We start from the raw sequence: 21,858 nt of genomic DNA on the forward strand, positions 1-21,858 counted from the left end.
TTCAGAAAGTCACTTCATGAATTATTCAATTAACAACAATTATTTTTTTGCATTATCTGGAAAGAAGTGGAATAATTGGCTGTAATTTTTTATTTTCTATTTATTTATATTTAATTTATAGATTTATATATATATATTTACGTATACCCTTTGTTGTATGACCGGTTATCTTAGTTGTTAGAGCGTCGTGCTAATAACCCGAATGTCGTGGGTTCGATCAGCATTTTTTTCTCTCTATTTTTCAATGAGCCATTTGCGCTTTGTAAAGAAGAAAAAAAAGAGAAATCATAGATCAAAGTCAGCTTCAAAAATTAAAACATAAAACTGATAATAACCAATAGAAAATCGTCATAATATATGGAGAAATCACCACCGCCAAGATCAGGCTTTTCAACACCTTTGTTAAACCAATACTACTGGTATATGAAGCAGAGACCTGGAGAACCACCGTCACCACCATGAAAAAAAATGCAAAAATTCATCAATACCTGCCTCAGGAACATTCTCATGATCCGCCGGCCAGACCGAAAGAGGAACTGAGGCAAAGAACAAAGCAATGCAGCCCATTGAAGTAGATGTCCTTCAGAAGCTGGAGATAGATAGACCATAACCTTCAAATTCAAACATGACATGAAAATCCCTCAGCTGGAACACCCATGGAGAGAGGAATAGGGGACGGTCCAGATTTGGAAGCAGATGGGGAAGACGTGGGGACAGTTGGAAAGACTAGCCCAGAACAGAGACGTTTTGAGGTAGCTGGTTTGTGGCCTATGCCCCAGACGGGACCAGAGATAAGATAATGATGTGGAGACATCAAATGAAAAGGAAACTTCAAAATGCAAGGAAAAGAATCGCTTTTTTTTTTAATTCTATAACTTTTAATTCTATATACTTTTATATTAATAAAATTGTTACAAAATAAAGTATAAAGTATAAATGTTCAGTTTAATATGTTATTTGAAAATAAGAAAGTAAATTAAAGTTCCCCTTTCAGACCTTGCAATGGATAGGGCAGATGATGTACAGGTCATTTTTTCCTATAGCTGACAGTTAACGAGGTTGTCATGTAGTCAGCACAACGACCAACTTGTATATTTGTCGTAGAACTCTGGAATTATACTTAATCTTTGTTCTTTGCGTTTTTTTTATTTGTATTATTATTTTAAACTGAAATCGTCTCAAAATAATTTATTTAAATAGTATTCTCAAATTAGTGAAAGTTATAAATATATTATTTTTATTTTTTTACTTCGTGTTAATTATTTCTCTCTTTGTCCACCCAAATTCTCCAATAAATCACAACAATGGTAGATTTACGTTGCAAACATATAAAGTATGAGTACTATTTTACGTTGATTCACTTCATGATTTTTAGGCAGTGTTTAGTGTTATTTATTACTAGCCAACAACCTCAGACCTTTCAGATACTTGACCAAAGGAAAGACAAAAGAGAATGAGAACTTAGCCATTCAATAACCATCAAAATGAAATTAAATTAAATTATTATAGCTTTTATATAGCGCTACTTTCATGCTTATGGCATGCTCAGAGCGCTTTTGGTCCAATCACTTTTGTGGACCAGTGGGGGGGAGGGGGTGTCTAGGAGTTGGTTTTCCGTGCTGCCTTTAGGTAAACACAACTCTGCCCGAGTCGGGTGTCGAACCTCGAGCCCCCTTCTAGGTAGCCAAGCCAAGCCAAATTCAAGCGTACTTGGCCTCTCGACCACGCTTCAGACAAAGACATTTAACCACATGGCATTTGTTTTGCTTGATTGCGGATTGCTCAGCCACTGCTCTGTTAACTTTCAAGTGTTAAAGGCACATTTCTTATTCTATATAGTAGAACAAATTCGGACAGGTTCTCCTTATTATAGATACTAGGGCCTTTAGAACACGGAGTAACTTAACAGTTTTAGGTCTAGATTTTGACACATGGTTACAAGTAGGACGTAATTATAATCTCTTTTGAATTGACGTCCATAATTTATAAGATAAGATAGAGATGATGGTGTCCTAGACCTAGCCCAACGAGGGAGTACTACAATATACAGCCGTAAACTGCGAAAATGTTACCAATTATATACACCAGATTGCAAGGTTCTGTTTGAATAGATGTATATAACAATATGTTATCGTCATATAGGTTCACTAGGGTATGCCTACCGGGCCCTAAAAAACACTTGCACCTATTCCAATAAATGCCAACAGTTCTATATAATGTGGATGAATGTGACACGGTAATGTGTGATCATTAGACTTGAGCACATTAAACCCTATCTTCATAATAATAAGTTTATTGAATACTTGTGAATATGAACAATGATATATATATATATATATATATCATGGGCGTAGCCAGGATTTTTTTCGGGGAAGGGGGTTTGGGGGGGATATATATGTGTGTGGGTGTGTACATAATTAATCTTTATTACATTCTGACCCTTTCGGAAGACGTTTATTGTGCCCTAGAATAGATTCTTCCTGGACTTAGTGGAAAACTTGTAGACTCCCCGCCCTCGGTAGCAAGGGGGTCTGGGGGAGCCCGCGGCGCTCCTCCAGCGCGGAGCAAAGCCCCTCCGCCGAGCACTATTTCTGGTATTGAAAGCCAACAAAATGCATATTCTGAGGTATCTTCAGTGCATTATCTTGCTATTAAAAAGTTTTATTTAAAAAATCTAATGTGCTATTCTTACTGACTTAGACCCTCTCGCGCCGTTCTTCGCATTTTCCGACAAGCTGTTTCCGCAACTCTTCTTTTGCGTAATTCATTTTGTCGGAGAACATGTCCCGCAAAACCGCATGCGATGCTCTGTCACAACCTTACTAAGGGTTCGACTCCCAGTTCGGCATAGGATTTCTTTGATTTAGACCCGATCTCTATGACTGACTCCTAAAATCTGTCTTAGCCATCTTTGTTGAGCCACATTGAGTGTTTTTCAATTTCGGCAGAAGACTATTCACACTTTATTAATGGAGCCCAAGCCACTGGTAAAAATTTGTAACCTTTCTTGACTACACTCTTGGAATTACATGCCTGTATTTCGTTTTAGATTTTATATCGAAAAGGAAAGTTTTTTCGTACAAATCATGTGTTGAGGGGTTTTAATTCAAAACCCCATTTAGCTACGATCATAGAATTTGGTGACTGTAGTTTGCTTTAAAATAATATTGAAGACAGAGGTTTTCAACTCTAAACGCTCTGTAGGGGAATTTTAAACTCAAAACCATCTGGAGGGGTTTTAAACTTTAAAGAAAAAGCCATCTGGAGGAAGGGGATTTAAACTCAAAACCCCTTTGGCTAAGCTCATAGCATTTTGAGTGCGTAATTTGCTTTTTTTTTTTAAATATTGAAGAGGTAGTTTTCAGCTTCAAACCCCGCTGGCAGGGGGTTTTAAACTCAAAACCCCTTTGGCTACACTCATAGATTTTATAGTGTGTAATTTGCTTTTTTTTTTAATATTGAATAGGTACTTTTTAGCTTCAAACCCCAACTGTAGGGGGGGGGGGGATTAAACTCAAAACCCTTTTGGCTACGCACATAGAATTTTGAGTGTGTAATTTGCTTTTTTTTATATTGAAGAGGGGGTTTATCGTAAATTTTGGAGGGTGTTTTGAAATCAAAATCTTCCTTATGTGCTGTTGGAATTTGGGGATTGTTGTTTGCATTTTTTTGTTTTGTTTTATAGAAGAGGGGGATTTAACTTCAAAAACCTCTGGTAGGGGGTTTAAAACTCAAAACCCCCCGTAGGGGGTTTTAAACTCAAAGCCCCTGGTAGGGGGTCTTAAACTCAAAACCCCCTGGTAAAGGGATTTGTATCTCAAAACCCCCTGATAGGGTTTTTTAAAATCTCAAAACCCCCTGGTAGGGGGTTTTAAACTCAAAACCCCCTGGTAGAGGGTTTTTAACTCAAAACCCCCTGGTAGAGGGTTTTTAACTCAAAACCCCCTGGTAGAGGGTTTTTAACTCAAAACCCTCTCGGCTGTGCTGTGGTAAGTGATGATTTAGTAAAATAAACAAAATGAAATAAAAAATCAGTCACTTAATTCCGTCCCCCCCCCCTGTGGGGGGATTTCATTTCGGGGGGGGGGGGGTTGAACCCCAACCCCCCATTCCTGGCTACGCCCATGATATATATATATATCTGTTTGGAGAGAGGGGAAACTGTTTAGTTCCGACCATCCCCAGGCATAGTCGCTTCCTGACTGAAGAAGGCCATACCATTTTTGTTAGCCTAAAATTTTATTTTACGATTGTATTATTGTATTTTGATTATCAAATTAATGCTTGTTAGATATTAAGCATTTATCAAAGAAAATGTCTGTTGTAAGTTATGATAAATATTGCCTACCAAAGTCCCCTAATCTAGAAAGAACATCCATTATTTAAAATAAGATTTTGATTAGTTTACTTTGTCTAAGGGAGTGAGTGTACAATTAGTCCACCAAGGAAAGAATTTTTAAAACTAATTTCCTCTAAGAACCAGCGGATGCGGCATCTTGAGTGTAGTTCAACGGTCTAAGGCGGATACTATTTTTAGTTTTTCCTCAAATGTTAATCAGTGATCACAATAAAATGGCCTCAGATACTGTGACATAATTTTTAGCACCAATTCCTTCGCCAGGATTCCAACTACAAACATTCCTAAATTGCACTTTGCCAGTAAAAAAAAAAAAATAGAAAGTAGCCAGTTTACATTAAAACACAAATATTTTTATTGGCTCATTGCCTTTATAAGACATTTAACAAAAGAAAACCGGACATTAAAATATACAGTTCAATAATATAATACATATTTTGATATAAATACAATTTATATTTCTTATAACATGACCGTTACATCGACTTCTTAAGGACATTAAAGTTTATAAATAATAGAGTCATACTCATAGTCTCTTTATGATTATTATTATAGTAAGAATAAAACTTTGTAAATATAATTCATGAACTGTAAACTCGTTACAAAACAATAACTTTTATAATATCTAAACCTTTGTTTAAGTTCAAAGCAAATGCAACACAACCGCAAACTATTAACGACCTTTCACTTTCTACCCAAACACTTTGGGTCTTACATTTTAGTTTGTTTGTTTTTTTTATTTTAGTGTACCAATACACAATATATAATAACAAAAATTATAATAAGACTCCGGATAGTAATATCACAGCATCGGAAAATTGAAACTAACTCAAATCAATTTTTAAAACAAACGTTATACGCTAACCATTAATGTAGCTGTTGCCGTTGTCAAGAAACCTTGATTCCTACTCACAAGGGCTCAGAAACATGTTTTACGTCTAAAGAAAGAGAGAACTGATGCCAGTTTTTAATAGTCTCTGTGCTATTTTACTTTCCTGATCATCTTATTTCATATGTATGGAATATATACAGGTTATTAAAATATTTTTTTTCTAATTTCTTTCACAATTCCAACATCGCTACAATGCAATCATTTCGCAAATGCGCAAGCACACCCACAAACAGATTCAAACATACACTCACACCCACACAAACACAGATTAGAAAACACATACATACTTAACAAAAAAAAAGCATTACTTATGGAATGGAAATACAAGTCTAGCGTTATCCAACAATGTCCTTTTGTCACGTGTCCAATCAGTTGTAGGGCGATGCATAAGTGTTAGGCTCCATGTTGGGATTCGGTGGCTTGCTGCTATACTGCTGCTGGTCGTAGCCTGTTTGGTGTCCGTAGGGTGGAGTTTGGATATATGAATACGGTGGTGGCACGGAGCCGGAGCCCATTGGCGCTGTGTACGCTGTGCTGTAGGCTACTGATGAGTATGTGGGAGGTGCTTAATATAAACAAACAATGTTGTCAATTACAGTTACATTGATATAATTATATCTATTTATATACTTAAGCTACCCACAGTATATACTGTTTACATACATCAGTGTTTCCCAAACTTTTGACCTATGTGTTCCTCTTTTATAATTATTGCAAGGTTGTGTAACCATCCCCCCCCCACACACTTTTGTATGTAATTGCATCAATGTGCTGAGATAACAGATCTGAAAATTTGGTTCCTGATTGTTAATTTTAATCTGAGACGCTGTTCCACGTCTAATAGTCTGTTCATTTTTTTTTCTTTTACTTAATATCAACACATGCTGAAAAAGCATCTTCTCATAAATATGAAAATGGAAAAGATAATATGTATTTCAGATACCAGAGAGTTAAAATGCATGGCGATCAAAACCTTTTTAAACCACACAAATGAAACGTATATTTTGACGTGCAGCAAATGTCTTACAATATGCGCTACAAAGTATAAAGCAATTCCCTAATGACATTTTGCACATCAAAAACTATAAATCTTTTCTAATAAGTATTCAATTCGTGGGATTAATTTTTACAATAGTAGATGATAATGATCACAGCACATTAATATGTAATATTTTTGACCTTCAAAAACATAAACATCCCTATTCAATACCCAATCTTTGTGAAATGTATTTTTAAGATGTAGAATAACACTGATTATAAGTTTGTATAAGTATGAAATAAAATAATATTAAAGAATGTGAATTAAAACTAATTGGTAATTTATTTTAATTTATTAACAGAACATTAGAGCCTACAAATGGGTATTTCTTAAAAGTTAAGTTGAAACGCGTACCCCTTCGAAAGTTTTCCCGTACCCCTGAGGGTACGAGTACACCACTTTGGGAAACACTGACATACATGATCTAACTCATTGCAGTACTTCAGGAACACAAGTTAGACTTATTTGCAGATGATTGCTTTGTATATAGAAAAATAATGAATGGATTTCTAGCAATGCAATAACCAAAAATATATTCCTGCTTAATTTAACTATAGATAGGACAAGCACAGCATGCGCCTATTTAGTTACTACTTAAGACGGCACAAAATACATCCATGATAATATAGTTACCTGTAGGACCGACAAATCCTGACGCCTGATCATAGTGCTGCTGTGTAAGAACTGTGGTGGTCACAGTTGGTTCCACTATACGCCCCTTACTGTTAGACTTCTTCAAACAGCAACAGATGAGGGAGATAATGAACGCCAGTCCAGCAATACCGGCAAACACAAGACCAACGATATATCCAGCACTGAAATATTGATACACAAATATATGATTCAGTACATTTGTATAGGTCTAACTATTCCTAGATCATTTTTTGAACATTCCAAGTAGTCTACTACTTCTAGTTGTGATATAAAAGAAATTATCAGATTATCATTAGGGCTACTTTGAGCTCAAAGTTGGTACCTAAGTTATTATTTGTCATAAAATTGCACTTCGTTTCCACTTCTATTTGTATGTATTCTTTTTAAGCGCACCCATGGGTAATCCGCTATAATTTTATGTTGTCTGTCTGTCCTGTTCATCTTAGGCATAAATGTTTCAATGACATATAAGTGAATGAAGATTAGATCTTAAAAACTAAAAGGGCTCTTGCAAATACGATTTCTATATCGCCTTCATTCTAAACAAATGCTCTTTTTTATTTTAAAGAAGAACTTAATATGCACATACATTGTAACGATTATTTTAACATAAATTTTACTCGTGCTCCAAAAAGAAAAAAAAGTAGTTATCCTAAATCGTATCTTTTTGCTTTTAATTAAGATAGAGCATGCATTTTTATGTTTTTTGTTTTTTATGTTTTAACCACTTCTAAAAGAATATGAAAATGAATTATCATGTAACTGAATAGCAATAGGGTATTAAACTCACAGCTTCAAAATGATTACCACAGAAGTCAATAAAGATCCTCATTTTTCAACACGATAAAAAGGCCTAAAATAGGTTATTTATAGGTCACTCTGTATGAGGCAGTTTTTGAGTCTAATCTCCAGGAAGGGTCAACAAGTATGTATAATAAAAACTCCCTTTGTAATCTTAAATGTGTGCAGTATTCTAAACAAAAAATTTTCTTCACTCAGTGTATTCAGTTTACAGCCACTAATAGCTTTGAAATTTTCAAAACGCAATGTAGATAATTTATTCTATATGAGTCTAAAATAGTGTGTTCTCAATTGTTCTAGAGATAAGCTTAACTCCTGATAGTCTTTGTTGCCAGCTAATAATGTACATAACAATCGTGTGTGTACAACTTAAGACTTCTTTTATCTTCAAATCATTCTTTAGTTCTATCTTATCAGCAGTTACGCGTAATCTACAAAATCTTAGTTTAACTTGTGTTCTGTAGGAGTTTTTTTTTTCTTTATTTGTTCTTTTAGTTAAAAAAATATATACTACAAAGAATTATGTGCATTTACTAAGTACGTACATGTATGCGTAGTGATTAAGATGGTCTAAGACGTATTGCATAATACATGCATTTAAAATTGTTTTTCATTAAAAGACATATTTAAGCTTGTCTGAGTTTCTTTCAATAACGCATTTAAGATAGTCTAAGTAAGAAAAGTAAAGTTCCTATTTCAGACCCTACCATCTACAGGGTAGATAATGTAGAGGTCACTTGTTACTATGGCCGGCGGCTAACAAGAGTGTCATGTGGCCAGCACAATAACCTTTACTTTTCCAAACTAATGCCAGGTTCTCACAGTAGAGTGGACTCGGTGGCGACCTAAAAAAAAAAACTAAATTCAAAATCCCATTCTTCACCGAGATTTGAACCTTAGGCCCTTCGGTTCGGAAGCCAACTCATATGACTACATTTATAATTATTGCGTACATAAAGTAGAGCGTGCACTCAGGAGAGTGTCTGTGTCCAGGGAAGTATCGTGTACATGCGACAGACTGAGGGTAAACATAGATAGGTCTCCCGCTTGTATGGTTTTCATGTTGAAATGTGTTTCAGGACAAAGTATTTCTACCGCTACTTTATTAACGTCATTAATCGGTTTTTTTTTAAAAGTTACGTCACCACTAAAAAAAAAGCAAAAAAAAATATTTGTACACAACGTTTACATATCAAAAAATAAGATAGATTGATGAATGGATTGATGTATGAATTGATGTATGGATTGATGTATGAACTGATGTATGAACTGGTTAGAATCATGATTGTTATGGATTTTATGTGCGTGTTTCTGATGTAATCATGAGTAAAGCAGGGCGGATGGTTAGGTTGTGTAGGCTGAAAAGATTCTGATGAAACCAAGAGATGGTCTGTCGTAGTTTAAGTTAATAAATAGTTGTGTGAAAGTTGAAGAGGGAGAAACCAGCGAAAGACTTGTGACAGAAAGACGTGTGACAGGAAGACTTGTGTCAGAAAGACTTGTGACATAAAGACGTGTGACATAAAGACGTGGGACAGAAAGACATGGGGCAGAAAGTCGTGTGACATAAAGACGTGTGGCAGAAAGACGTGTGACAGAAAGACGTGTGACAGAAAGACGTGTGGAAGAAAGACGTGTGACAGAAAGACGTGGGACAGAAAAACGTGTGATAGAAAGACGTGTGGAAGAAAGACGTGGGACAGAAAGACGTGGGACAGAAAGTCGTGTGACATAAAGACTTGTGACAGAAAGACATGGGACAGAAAGACGTGTGACAGAAAGACGTGTGACAGAAAGACGTGGGACAGAAAGACGTATGACAGAAAGACGTGTGGAAGAAAGACGTGTGACAGAAAGACGTGTGACAGAAAGACGTGGGACAGAAAGACGTGTGACAGAAAGACGTGTGGAAGAAAGACGTGGGACAGAAAGACGTGGGACAGAAAGTCGTGTGACATAAAGACTTGTGACAGAAAGACATGGGACAGAAAGACGTGTGACAGAAAGACGTGTGGAAGAAAGACGTGTGACAGAAAGACGTGGGACAGAAAGACGTGTGACAGAAAAACGTGTGACAGAAAGACGTGTGACAGAAAGACGTGTGACAGAAAGACGTGTGACAGAAAGACGTGGGAAAGAAAGACATGGGGCAGAAAGACGTGTGGCAGAAAGACGTGTGACAGAAAGACGTGTGACAGAAAGACGTGTGGAAGAAAGACGTGTGACAGAAAGACGTGGGACAGAAAGACATGGGGCAGAAAGTCGTGTGACATAAAGACTTGTGACAGAAAGACGTGTGACAGAAACACGTGTGACTTATCATCATTATCATCAACTGTCCCTTGACTTTCGTTATAGGGTGTTCCTCCACTTGTTCTGGTCAGCAGCTGTTATTTGCAGGATATCAAGAGAGAGAGGTTTATTTTTTTTATGTTATCCAGCCAGTAGTTGTTGTTTTTTTTGTTTTTGGACAGCCCTTTCTTTTTGGTATATTTATTAATAAAAGCTATATTCATTTTTGTTAAAAAAGAAGCTTGTTGCAATCTATTTCAAGCTCTACATAAATGATATAAGTACACCTACACCGGTTTAGTTGTACTAGCTGTTTGGGCTACAAACCAACGACCCAGTATTAACAATAATATTGTAGTGCGCAAAAGGAAACATAAAGTTCACCATAGAAGAAATAGTTACTCACTGTCCAATACAACAGTACTCATAATTGTAGGAGCCACAGCACCCAAAAGGGCAATAAAATTCTTTTTGTCTGTACCCGTAATAAAGGAAGGACCATTCAGTTTTGGTGCAGTAGTCCGCCAAGACAACCTCTGTGGATCAAGAATCAAATTCCTATAAGATGCTTATCACATTGTCATCATATTTCTAATCAAATGAAACACATTTGTACACGTGACTTTGACTTGCATATATACTTATTGCGAGTGGAGAGAAAAGAAAACGCACAAGGTTAACGTAAGACTGTGGGAATGATGTATACATTGTTTTTATAGTATAGGTCTGTATCTATTGACATCATTATATTTCTGCTTTCTGGCGCAAAGTTTCTAACACGCAAGTGTGTGCTATGCGCTTTGAATATTAATTCGATTGTCAATGGTTCAAATGCATTTGAAATTTGAATTAGCTACAGAAAACAAACAAACATAAGATTGTTAACAATCGTTATCTCTTTGTGGTCTTTCCCTTACAATTGACACTAGTAAACAAACTAACAAGACAAGTGTGTGTGTGTTATTTTCCATTGCCACATATTTTTTTAAAATAAAGAGTGTAAGGCCAATGCTTATCAATGAAGTGAACAAAGTAAAAAAAAAAAATTTGAGTATATTTTGTTTTTTCATAAAAGATATTTGATATTTCATGTTCCATATTATTATTATTATTATTATTTAACCTTGTGTATAGCTCGACGCAGGGCCGGTCCTAACAATTGCGCGGAGCCTAGTCTGTGTGGGAATAAGGATAATAAGTGAAAATTAGGATTTTGTATTAGAAAGACCGGCCCTGGCTCGACGTCAGTTTGGTTCCTTTTTTCCGCCCTTTCTTAATCTGCTAATAGATTAATCCAGCACTGAACGTATAGTTCTAGTCTAACTATTAGGCGAACTAAGCGTATTAAGCCTACATTTCTTTCATTTGATTACATTTAGGTCAAATTAGGGACTTTGTAATGTTAGTATTTTGGTATTTTTGCACCTAAGTATTAAATATATTTCGTCTTATTATATAAAGTTAACAAATGAACAATACGGAGTATAAGCCTTTGAATTGGTCTCCTATTATAATTATAGTATGCTATAGTATACATGTCCTTTGTGAATATAATAAAGAATTATTATAAGATATTATTATAAGATAAAATTATAACCGAAGCACATTGTCTACTGACCACATCTATTGCCAAAAGATAGTGCCTACATATCCTAGTTTGTTTGTTTTTTCTACCAAATTAATGCGTTCTTTCCACCACAAACACGTGATGAAACTCTTATTTCTGTCTGTGTAGAGTGCTTCCAGTCACCTATTACTTACAACTCTACAACACTAATGTAAACAGGTATCATGTTCATCTGACACTGTGTTTTAGTTCTTTATGACCAAATCAAACCCCAAGCTGTTGCATTCTCGATGGTGACACAGGATCTACCTAGTGACACGTGATCAGAAGAGGTGGCCTTGCTCAAAATACAGGTGGGTGCGGACTAGTGGGACTCGTTGACGACATGCAAGTGCGACATGGACTCCATCACGTAATGAACCAAATACACAATAGAACGCAGATCTACATTTGGCTTTACCACGAAGTAAAACAAAAAAAAGTTCCCCTTTCAGACCTTGTGGTCTACAGGGTAGATGATGTAAAGGTCATCTGTTTCTGTTGCCCACGGTTAACGAGGGTGTCACGTGGTCAGCATAACGACCAACCGCCTTTACTTTTCCCCAACTAATGTCAGGTACCCATTAGAGATGGGTGGACTCAGAGGTGCCCAAAGAAATTAAATATCCCAGTCTTCACCAGGGACTTTCGGTTTGGAAGCCAAGCGCTTTACCGCTCAGCCACCGCGCCTTCTTTACCACGAAGGTTGGTCAAAAATACATTGCCGTCCAGTCTTATCGTGGTAAAGTTGGTCAAAAATACATTGCCGTCCAGTCTTATCGTTAAAAACATTTTTAAAAATTATTTTGTGTTAAAAGCATTCATGATGAAAGAGTCTTGTTTTCAAACGTGTATCTCCAGTCCAACAATACTTCAATCTTCAAATAATACTCTGTTGGACACAACTTTAAAACATAGGGTACACAACTTCTGGTTGAGTAAAAATCTACTCCTGAATGTTTTGACATATTGCTAATTAGAATAATTTTCCTTGACTTCAAAGTTTTAGAATTACAGAGAATATTTCTTTAGCCTCTTCATCATCACAATAGATAACATAAAATATAATAAATATATAAATATAAACTCTTGACAGAAGTTTCACAAATTATATAAATATTTTTTTATTTTTAATATGTATGCATTTTTATAGAAATAGCAAGGATACATCTAATTTCTGTGTATGTCCCGCGGGCCGCAGACAATGCTCCGGCATGTTGTAATTAGCCCAGTCCTGATCTAGTTGAATGTTTCAAAATTGTGAGACAAAAACAAGAATGTTTTTATGTTTAGAATTAGTGTTAGGCTATTTCAATCTGAAATGGAAATACATTTTAAACACACAGATTCTGAGGAACCGTGAAATTAAGCTTTTGGGATAACTTTGTGATACAGTTCACTTGAATGCTATCTTTAAAAGATTTATTGAGAATTTAACTTTGGAATTTTCCCACAGTAACTTTCCGGATCAATTGATGATACATCAACATAATCAGTTTATAACTATTATTGTCATTTTAAATAAAGCAGTGTGTATGAGACTATTTAAACATTATTCTCAAATACGTCTATGTTTTTTTCAACCGTATAATTAGCAAAAGCGCAGCATTTGATATATGTAATCTATATTATTGAAACATTATTTGAGACCATATCCTATAGTACGTAGTGCATTTGAAAATAAAAAGACATTGACGCCGGGATAACACGGTAAAGACTTGCACAAGTCATTCGACGATAACCTGGAAATCTTTTCAAAAATACCAAAGGTCTTAATTCGTTTATCTTGTATAAGACCAAACGAAAGCGTGTTTGATTGTGTTTGCGTGTCGCTGTTAGTTTATAAACTTCATGTATTACATCAGACTTTCCCAATTCACTAAATTGGAAACCTTGGAGAGGCACCCACTCAGAACAAAAATCCACAAAACTGGCACAATAAACCGTCTCAAAAGGATCAATTTCATACAGGAATCTCTAAACCTAAAAAAGAAACACCAACTTGAAAAAATTACTCTGGAATCCTCGATACACTATAATGAATCTCCACCCTGGGACGAAAGCCCTCTTCCTACTATAAGGGACCATATTGAAAACATAAAAAGAAAATCTGATTACAGACCAACAGAGCTCAAGGAAATAGTGAACTGTTTTCTACATACCAATTACCCTAGCAATCAGTGGATCAGAGTTTACACGGATGGCTCATCCCATAAAGCCACCACAAATGGAGGAGCTGGAATACTTATCGAATGGCCAGATGGAGGAAAACTAGAAAAATCCTTTGCAACTGGAGAGCTCTCTGACAGTCACAGAGCAGAAAGGGAAGCACTAGCACTAGCTGCTACCATGCTAGCAAATCATCCAAGTTCCCCTCACAGTCAGATTGTCTTTCTAACAGACGCAAAAACAACCCTCCAAAGCCTGCAAAACTCTGATTCCCCTTATATTAAAAACCTCAGAACAGCACTCACAAAGCTCAACCACAACAGCAAAAAAACTGTTATTCAATGGATACCAGCTCACATACAACTAGCAGGAAATGAGAAGGCTGACACACTCGCCAAGAGTGGGAGAACAAACTCACAAGTAAACTCTGCACTCTATCCAGAAGAAATGAAGAAATTAATTGTAGATAAAATAAATGAGATATGGACGAGCTCCCATCCAAATCACAAGAAAGATGATGCTTACTATAAGCTATCCCGACAAGACCAACGTCTAATCTTTCGACTCAGGACCGGACACAACAGAATGCGACAACACATGTTCCGGAAGCTCAAAATTGGAACCAGTGAAAACTGCCCATGTGGAGTATCACCAGAAAATGCCGACCACGTCCTCCAAAACTGCTCTCTCTACCAAGAGGCCCGTATAAGACATTGGCCCCAAATCACCCCAATAGAAAGAAAACTATATGGAGAGCTCCCTGATTTGGAAACCACTGCGCAGTTCATCTCATGTATTGGTCTAGTCATATGAACACTCCAACATAACAATGAGAACGATGAAGAAGAAAAGAAGAACATCAGACTAAAACTGTTGAAGTATTTGAGTAGGAGCTTTTTTCAGTTCTTTTTTAGAACTTTTTTGTCTTTGATAGTCCCCCCCCCCCCACACCCTTTTTGTGTGTCTTTTGTTGTGTCGACATATACATGTTTAAGAATGGGGTTTGTTTATAATGGACCAAACATATAAAAAAAAATACAGAAGAATCTTTTAACGCGCCCAGTTGATAAGGACGCTCAATAATATTGTATTGGAAGTAATGAAAAAGAAAAAAATGGTGTCTCTTCTATAACTAATAATTGTACTCTTTACTCATATACAGTGTAGAAAATAATGACTACACTTGACTACAGACTGCTTCAGAGTTTTCACATCTGATCACAGGATTAATACCCCTTTCTCAAACAGAACAGTATGGGATGATATGCCTAATAAAGTGTGTGTATGTATATTAGGGGTGCACCGGATAGTCCCTCCGGCTCCGGCTTCTGCCGAATATCCGGCATTTTTTACTATCCGGTGCTATTCGGCTCCGGTCGGATATCACTACCGGATAGTAAACCGGATAGTAAAAAGTACATAATTTAATATGCATAAAGTGGACCTAATTCCATTACTGTCTGTTATAGAATGTATTAATGTTTATATGAAAACAAAATAATGTGCTTAAAAACAGAGCCATTATGAATATGCACCAAACATCGTTTATTATAAAGACAAGGCATGTTAATGACTTAATATAAATAGAGATGAAACTTAACATCATAAATGCGCTTTACATACAGAGCAGCAATGGCTGGCACTTTTTTCAATTTGTCTTCACCTTTGAGTAAGTTAGTTAACATGTTAAAATGCTGCATTCCTTGACTACGTCATGCTGACCAGACGTCTGTCTAGCTGTGCGGGTATATCTCCAGAGGTAGAGATGAACAACTCCCACCCCCTTTTATTTGTTTAGTCCGTCACATTGAGTTTTTTATGGGTGGGTAACCACAAGTTAAATACGATGGACGTAGGTTTAATGTCAGCGTATTGACACTCTCTAGTAGTCACACCTTTCGAGGGAACTGAGTTTGTTTACTTAGTAGTTAATCTTTATTAGGGGGTGGGGGCTGGACTACAAGAGCCACACCTCTAATGTAACCAGGTATATTTCTAGATGAACAACTCCCTCCCCCTTTTATTTGTTTAGCCCATCACACTGAGTTCATTGATTGACAGGTGACCCCAAGTCAGATACGATGGACGTAAGCACTCTCTAGAGGTCACACGAGGGAATTAGGTTTGTTATTGGGGGGGGGGGGAACTAGACTTTACATTATAAATTCGTATTACATACGTAGCAGTGATGTCTGGCACATTTTAAAAGCTTGTCTTGACCTTTGAGTGGTCTTGTAAACACGTAATATTCCTTAAGTTCGTCACGCTGATAATCTGTCTAGATGTGCGGGTATATCTCCAGAGGTAGAGATGAGCACCCCCACCTCCTTTTGTTTGATTAGTCTATAACATTGAATTCACGGATAGGCAGCTGACCACATTAAGTCAGATGTCAACGTGTTGACACTTTCTAGAGGTCACATCTTATGAGGGAACTGAGTTTGTTTACTTGGAGTAGAATTTTTATTAGGGGCGGGACTACAAGCCAAATCTCTATAAGGTTAATCTGGTATGAGTTTGTTTATTATGAGATAGGTTGTCAATCAAGGGTCTGGACCACAAACCAAATTGTTAAGACATATTGACACTGTCTAGAGGTCACTAGATGATGACACTAAGTTTGTTTACTTGAAGAGAAATGTAAATTAGAGCGCTGAACTACAGGACACACCCCTACAAGTATTTTGTTACACAAGCCACGGGTATAAAAGTGGCTTGCAAGGGCATTTAGTAAATTAAATAACAGTAATACTGGCTGATAAAAAGTCATCACTTATATGGCGTTACTTTAATGTCAAAACAATGGACAACTCTAAAGCAGTTTGCAATGCTTGTAAAATAGTAATGTCACGTGGTAAACCAGACAAACCTAAAGACTTCTCAACCACCACTATGATTAGTCATCTACGCTCGAAACACCCAGACTTATTCAACGAAATGACTGCATTGAAATCAGCATCAAGTAATATCACTGCCTGTGCCAGTACGTCTACGAGCTCCAGTGATTCGTCAAGCCTCACACACAAGCAACAACCAGGGATTAAAGAGGTCTTAGACAAAGCTAAATTGTGGGATATTAATAGTGATAATGCTAAACGCATTCACTTGGCCATAGCAAAGATGATTGCAACTGACATGGAACCTTACCAAGTAGTTGAGAAGCCAGGATTTATTGGACTTTTAAAAGTACTGGAGAAAAGATACACTGTGCCTAGTCGCAAATATTTTACAGAACGTGTTATTCCAGATATCTACGACAATATTTCCTCAAAGCTTCGTGAAATGCTATCTGATGCTAAAAGCATCGCTTTCTCAACGACACTTGGACAGCTGATAATACCACCGAATCATATTTTGGTTTAACTGCCCATTGGTTGAATGAGTCATTTGACCGAAGCAGCTATGTTTTGCATTGTACAAAATTTAATGGCCAGCATACGGCTGCAAATTTGCTGTACTTAAGATATTTACTAAGCCATTATCTGTAATAGATACAAACCAGAAGCGGTTTGTGGCCTTTAAAACACGAGCCTAATGACAAGTTGATGGTGTCAAATACATGAACACAAACATCTACCCACTATACAACTTAGATTGTACTTAAGAAAGATTTACGCTATAAAACCAAGAGTGAACTTTACCTCTGAAAGATTTACATTAGTTACATATAAGTTTATATATTCTGCATGCGTTATCCCACATTCTACTTTACAATACATACGCACACACCATCTCATGTTACAAAGATTAGTTTATGATAAGCATATCTGTAAAAAAAAATGCTGTTCATTTTAATTTATCAATCAGTGATAGAGTTTAAAGTAAGAAAGTAAATAACAAAATAATATGAATATAGGTATGTTATATAGAAGATTTGCAAAAACTTCAGTAAAACGAGCTGTTTGAGTCATGTAGGTATCCGGCTCCGGCTCCGGCCGAATATCTAATTGTATTATCCGGTTATATCCGGCTCCGGCCGGATATCAAAAAGTACTATCTGGTGCACCCCTAATGTATATATAGATATATATATATTCACATATTGTGAAAATGAAAACAAAGCGTAAATATAAAACCTACAAATGAATAAAATAATTACCTATCATAAAATATAACAACAACACTATATAAGATAACTCCGCCATGTTCTATGCTTAATGTAGAAACTAACCAGCTGTTGGATTTTTTTTTCTATTTGTGTTCCTGAGTGACAACACAGTTTTATATGGCTTTATCCCTTTGCGGTTTCCAAACTTTCGCAATTTCGAAATACATTATTCTTTCAGTCGTTTCACTCAGAATATTCCATTTAGTCTCCATAATTACTTGTAAACATTTTCTGATGTATTTCTCTTAGCAAAAATAAACATGATTTAATAGCCTAGAGTAGATTTATTAATTAAATAATTTACATCAAAGGTTTTAGGATTAAAATATATAAAGCATAGTACCACTGTCAGAGGTTATTCTGATTCATTTAAGTCCTCAACGTTTTAGCGTCATTTTGCAATTGTTATTTCACTAAATTAAAACATCTTCATAAGTATATAGACATCATATTTAGCTATTTTATAAAGACTTGGCTGTGTTCTTCTAGACAGCACAGAAAAACGTTTACAAACAGATTTTTCTTATTTCTTGTCTTCATTTAGTCACTGAAAACTTGAATTTAAAATCAAATTCAACCACTTGACATAAATTAAAGCAATAATTGTGTACTCGGTGTGAGTATTGCTTAAAACAGTGTTTCCCAAACTGTGTTCCGCGGAGCTCTAGTGTTCCCCTAGGCCTGAATAGATGTTCTACAAACTGCTGAAATAATTAGCTTGTAGACCACATTGTGAATTAATCTCTCTAAAAAAATAAGCAAAGTGTTCCGCTAAAGTCTTTGAATGTACGAAGTGTTCCGTTAAGAAAAAAGTATGGGAACCACTGACCTAAAAGAAGCACCAAGACCTGTCATGAAGAAAAAGTACACAAAACTCCGAACTTCATAGACTTACTCATGTATGGAAACATAGCAAGGTTATCTGATAGGTCGAAGAAAGGGGACAGACAAGAGAAAAACAAAAGACAATACAGGACGTCGACATTTACCGTTGAACTCCGAAATGGCAGATACCAGAAGTAAACTGAGTTCAAAGTCACTAGCTTGGGATGGTGGCTGATGTTGTACCAAGTCAGATGTATCAAGTCATATGTTGTACCAAGTCAGATATTGTACCAAGTAAGATGTTGTACCCAGACAGATGTTGTACCAATTCAAAGGTTTTACCAAGTCAGATATACCAAGTCAGGTATTGTACCAAGTCAGATGTTGTACTAAGTCAATTGCTGTACAAAGTCAGATGTTGTACCCAGACAGATGTTGTACCAATTCAAAAGTTTACCAAGTCTGATATTTTACTAAGTCAGATGTCATATCAACTGAGATGTTGTACCAAGTCAGATGTTGTAAAAACGTCAGATGGTGCACCAAGTCACATGTCATATCAATGAGATGTTGTACCAAGTCAGATATCGTGACAACAACCGGATTCTTAAAACAAAAGAGTATTTAGTACGAGTACAATAACTAACTGAAATTCTAACAGAAAGTCTAACAAGGCTGTTCTAGCATTTCAAAAATTAGTTTTCATCTGTAACTGTTTGACATAAAGAAGAACAAGCAATTACTTAAACTTACATAATATGAACTTTGGGGTCATCACCTTGAAGTAAGGGTTAGATCGGCAGTACAATGTCAAAGTAGTATGTCCACACACTTAACATACTTAAGTGTTACCTAACACTTGCGTGCGTGAAGGACGACAAAAAGGAGGACAAAGCCTAACAAAAGAGGACAAAAGGACGACTTTAAAGACTAGGCTTACAATGTATTTGATAAAACATGACAGTAAATCAAAGGCTATGCAATTGCATTATTAAATATCATAGTACTTAGTCAAAGAGACTTTTCGCAGCTGCTTATCATTCGTATAATTGAATGTTCTTCACCTTGTACTTTGTGAGAAGAATGCCTCTAGACTAGGGGCCGTATTTTGGCCATCAATGCAATAAACCATATCTACCCAATGGTGTTAAGTTTACTTTAAAAATTACCGTACGGCGAACTCGTCGCCTAAAGTATTATCTTTTCAAATAATCCTTTTCTACCTGTGATTCCGCTCCCCCTCTTGTTTTGTTTATGTGTATTTTTTAACGATAGCGGCCTTCTACGAGGTCTTATCAAATCAATAGATAATACAAGTCCTCCTAAATGTTTTTCGAAAATGTATTTAATATCATTGAATTCTTTATGTGGCTGCGATGATTTTTTTTCTTTTTTTCTACCTTTTCTATGCTAACGATGACAGTTTAAAGCAAATAATTTGGTATTTTAAAAATAGGACAACACTATAAAGCGTAAATTCTATCCTATAATGACTAGATCCTACATAAGTTTGCCAAGGTTTTTTTTTTTGTCCAATGAATTGAGCTAAATTTAGCAGTGTCGCAGTGTCAACGTCACTAGGTGAGTCACTTCTGCTTACTCGGTACGTTATTGTCACAAGCGTAGTTAACAAGTATCTAGATATGGGGCATCACAGAGAGACTACACACAGGAACTACATTGTAGGAGGACTACAGTGGAGGAGTGGGGAGGGAAAGAGTGAGGACGTCACATGCTCAGATAAGAATAAGTCACAGCTACACTCGACGTGTAGCTCTATAATCAAAGGATTTAGTACTAGTAGTACCAAACCGGTTTCCGTGGGGTGCAACCGAGGAAGCTTAACTAACCACATGGCACCCTGCTCGTTAACCGTTGGCCAAAGAAACAGATGACCTTAACAGCATCTGCCCTAGAGATAGCAAGGAATGAAAGAGGAAACTTTACTTTTTTTAACTTTAAATTTAATAAACAACTCAGTTATCTGTACATTACGCTACGGCTGACTACGCTATGTTTTTTAGCGGCCCCGAAAAGGGAAAAGACGCTATTTGTTTTGTCTTTCCGTTCGTCCGTCTGTCCGTCCCGTTTAGATCTCATAAACTAGAAATATTTTCATAATATTCCTTTCAAAGTTCTGATGCAACGGCAATTTTTTTTTTCTGAAAGCGAAAAATCTAATTTTCTAAATCACTTATGCAAGCAGTTTTTTTTCATAAAAATTCACCACTTTTACAACTATTCACTTATTAATAGTAACAAACACGGGAGGCTAATTAGTAAGGGAGATGACCATTTACCATATTTTCAACACATTATGCAAATAGTTTTGATTTTTGACAATTTTTTTTTTTTACATTTGTATTGCTAAGATAAGTTCTGTCCTACTAACTACTAAATTCACACACACAAAAAATGTTTACTTTTTTTTAAAGAGAAAAAATCTACTTAGTATGCATATAATTTGGACATAATTTAAAACAACAATTAATAAGTAGTTTATTATCGCGTGAACTGCAGCGACGTACTAGCAACTCATGTTACAGAACTAAAGGGAATTTTTTTTTTACGGAAATGTTTTTTTTTCTGAGGATTTGAATAAGAGATTGACCCTTTACAAAACAATTATATCAATTAGATATTCATTATAAGACACATGGGCGTAGCCAGGGGGGGGGGTTCTTGGGGTTCAACCCCCCCCCCCCCCGAAATGAAATTCCCCCCCCCCCCGGGGGGTCGGAATTTAGTGACTGATTTTTTTGCTTTGATTTTGTTTATTTTAGGTGGCATTTTAATACTAAACCATCACTTGCCCCAGCACAGCCAAGGGGGTTTTCAGTTTAAAACCCCCTACCAGGGGGGTTCGAGTTAAAAAAAAAACTACCAGTTAAATCCCCATCTTCAATAAAACAAAACAAAAAAAAAGCAAACGACAATCCCCAAATTCCAAGAGCACAGTTAAGGAATATTTTGATTTTAAAACCCCCTCCAAAATTTACGATATATAAAAAGCAAATTACACACTCAAAATTCTATGAGTTTATACTTAATTACGTCTAAGCTCTCTGAGAGCAGGGCAAGAAGAATTTTGTGAAGGAGCAAAAAGGACTATCGG

The 21,858-nt window shown here is 36.2% G+C and overlaps 1 protein-coding gene across 1 annotated transcript; it reads right to left on the minus strand.

Moving 5' to 3' along the window:
- Window positions 1-5,083: 5,083 nt before the first annotated feature.
- LOC106068752 (protein shisa-5-like) lies at window positions 5,084-18,034 on the minus strand. Its single transcript, XM_056027784.1, has 4 exons — window positions 17,910-18,034; window positions 10,442-10,571; window positions 6,922-7,103; window positions 5,084-5,814 (listed from the first exon to the last, which is right to left on the minus strand). Exons 1-4 carry the CDS (start codon window positions 17,953-17,955, stop codon window positions 5,618-5,620), a joined length of 555 nt encoding a protein of 184 aa, XP_055883759.1. The 5' UTR covers window positions 17,956-18,034; the 3' UTR covers window positions 5,084-5,617.
- Between the last annotated feature and the right edge of the window lie 3,824 nt (window positions 18,035-21,858).

This window comes from Biomphalaria glabrata, chromosome 1 (assembly GCF_947242115.1).
Source record: "Biomphalaria glabrata chromosome 1, xgBioGlab47.1, whole genome shotgun sequence".
Classification (NCBI taxonomy): Eukaryota; Metazoa; Mollusca; class Gastropoda; family Planorbidae; genus Biomphalaria; species Biomphalaria glabrata.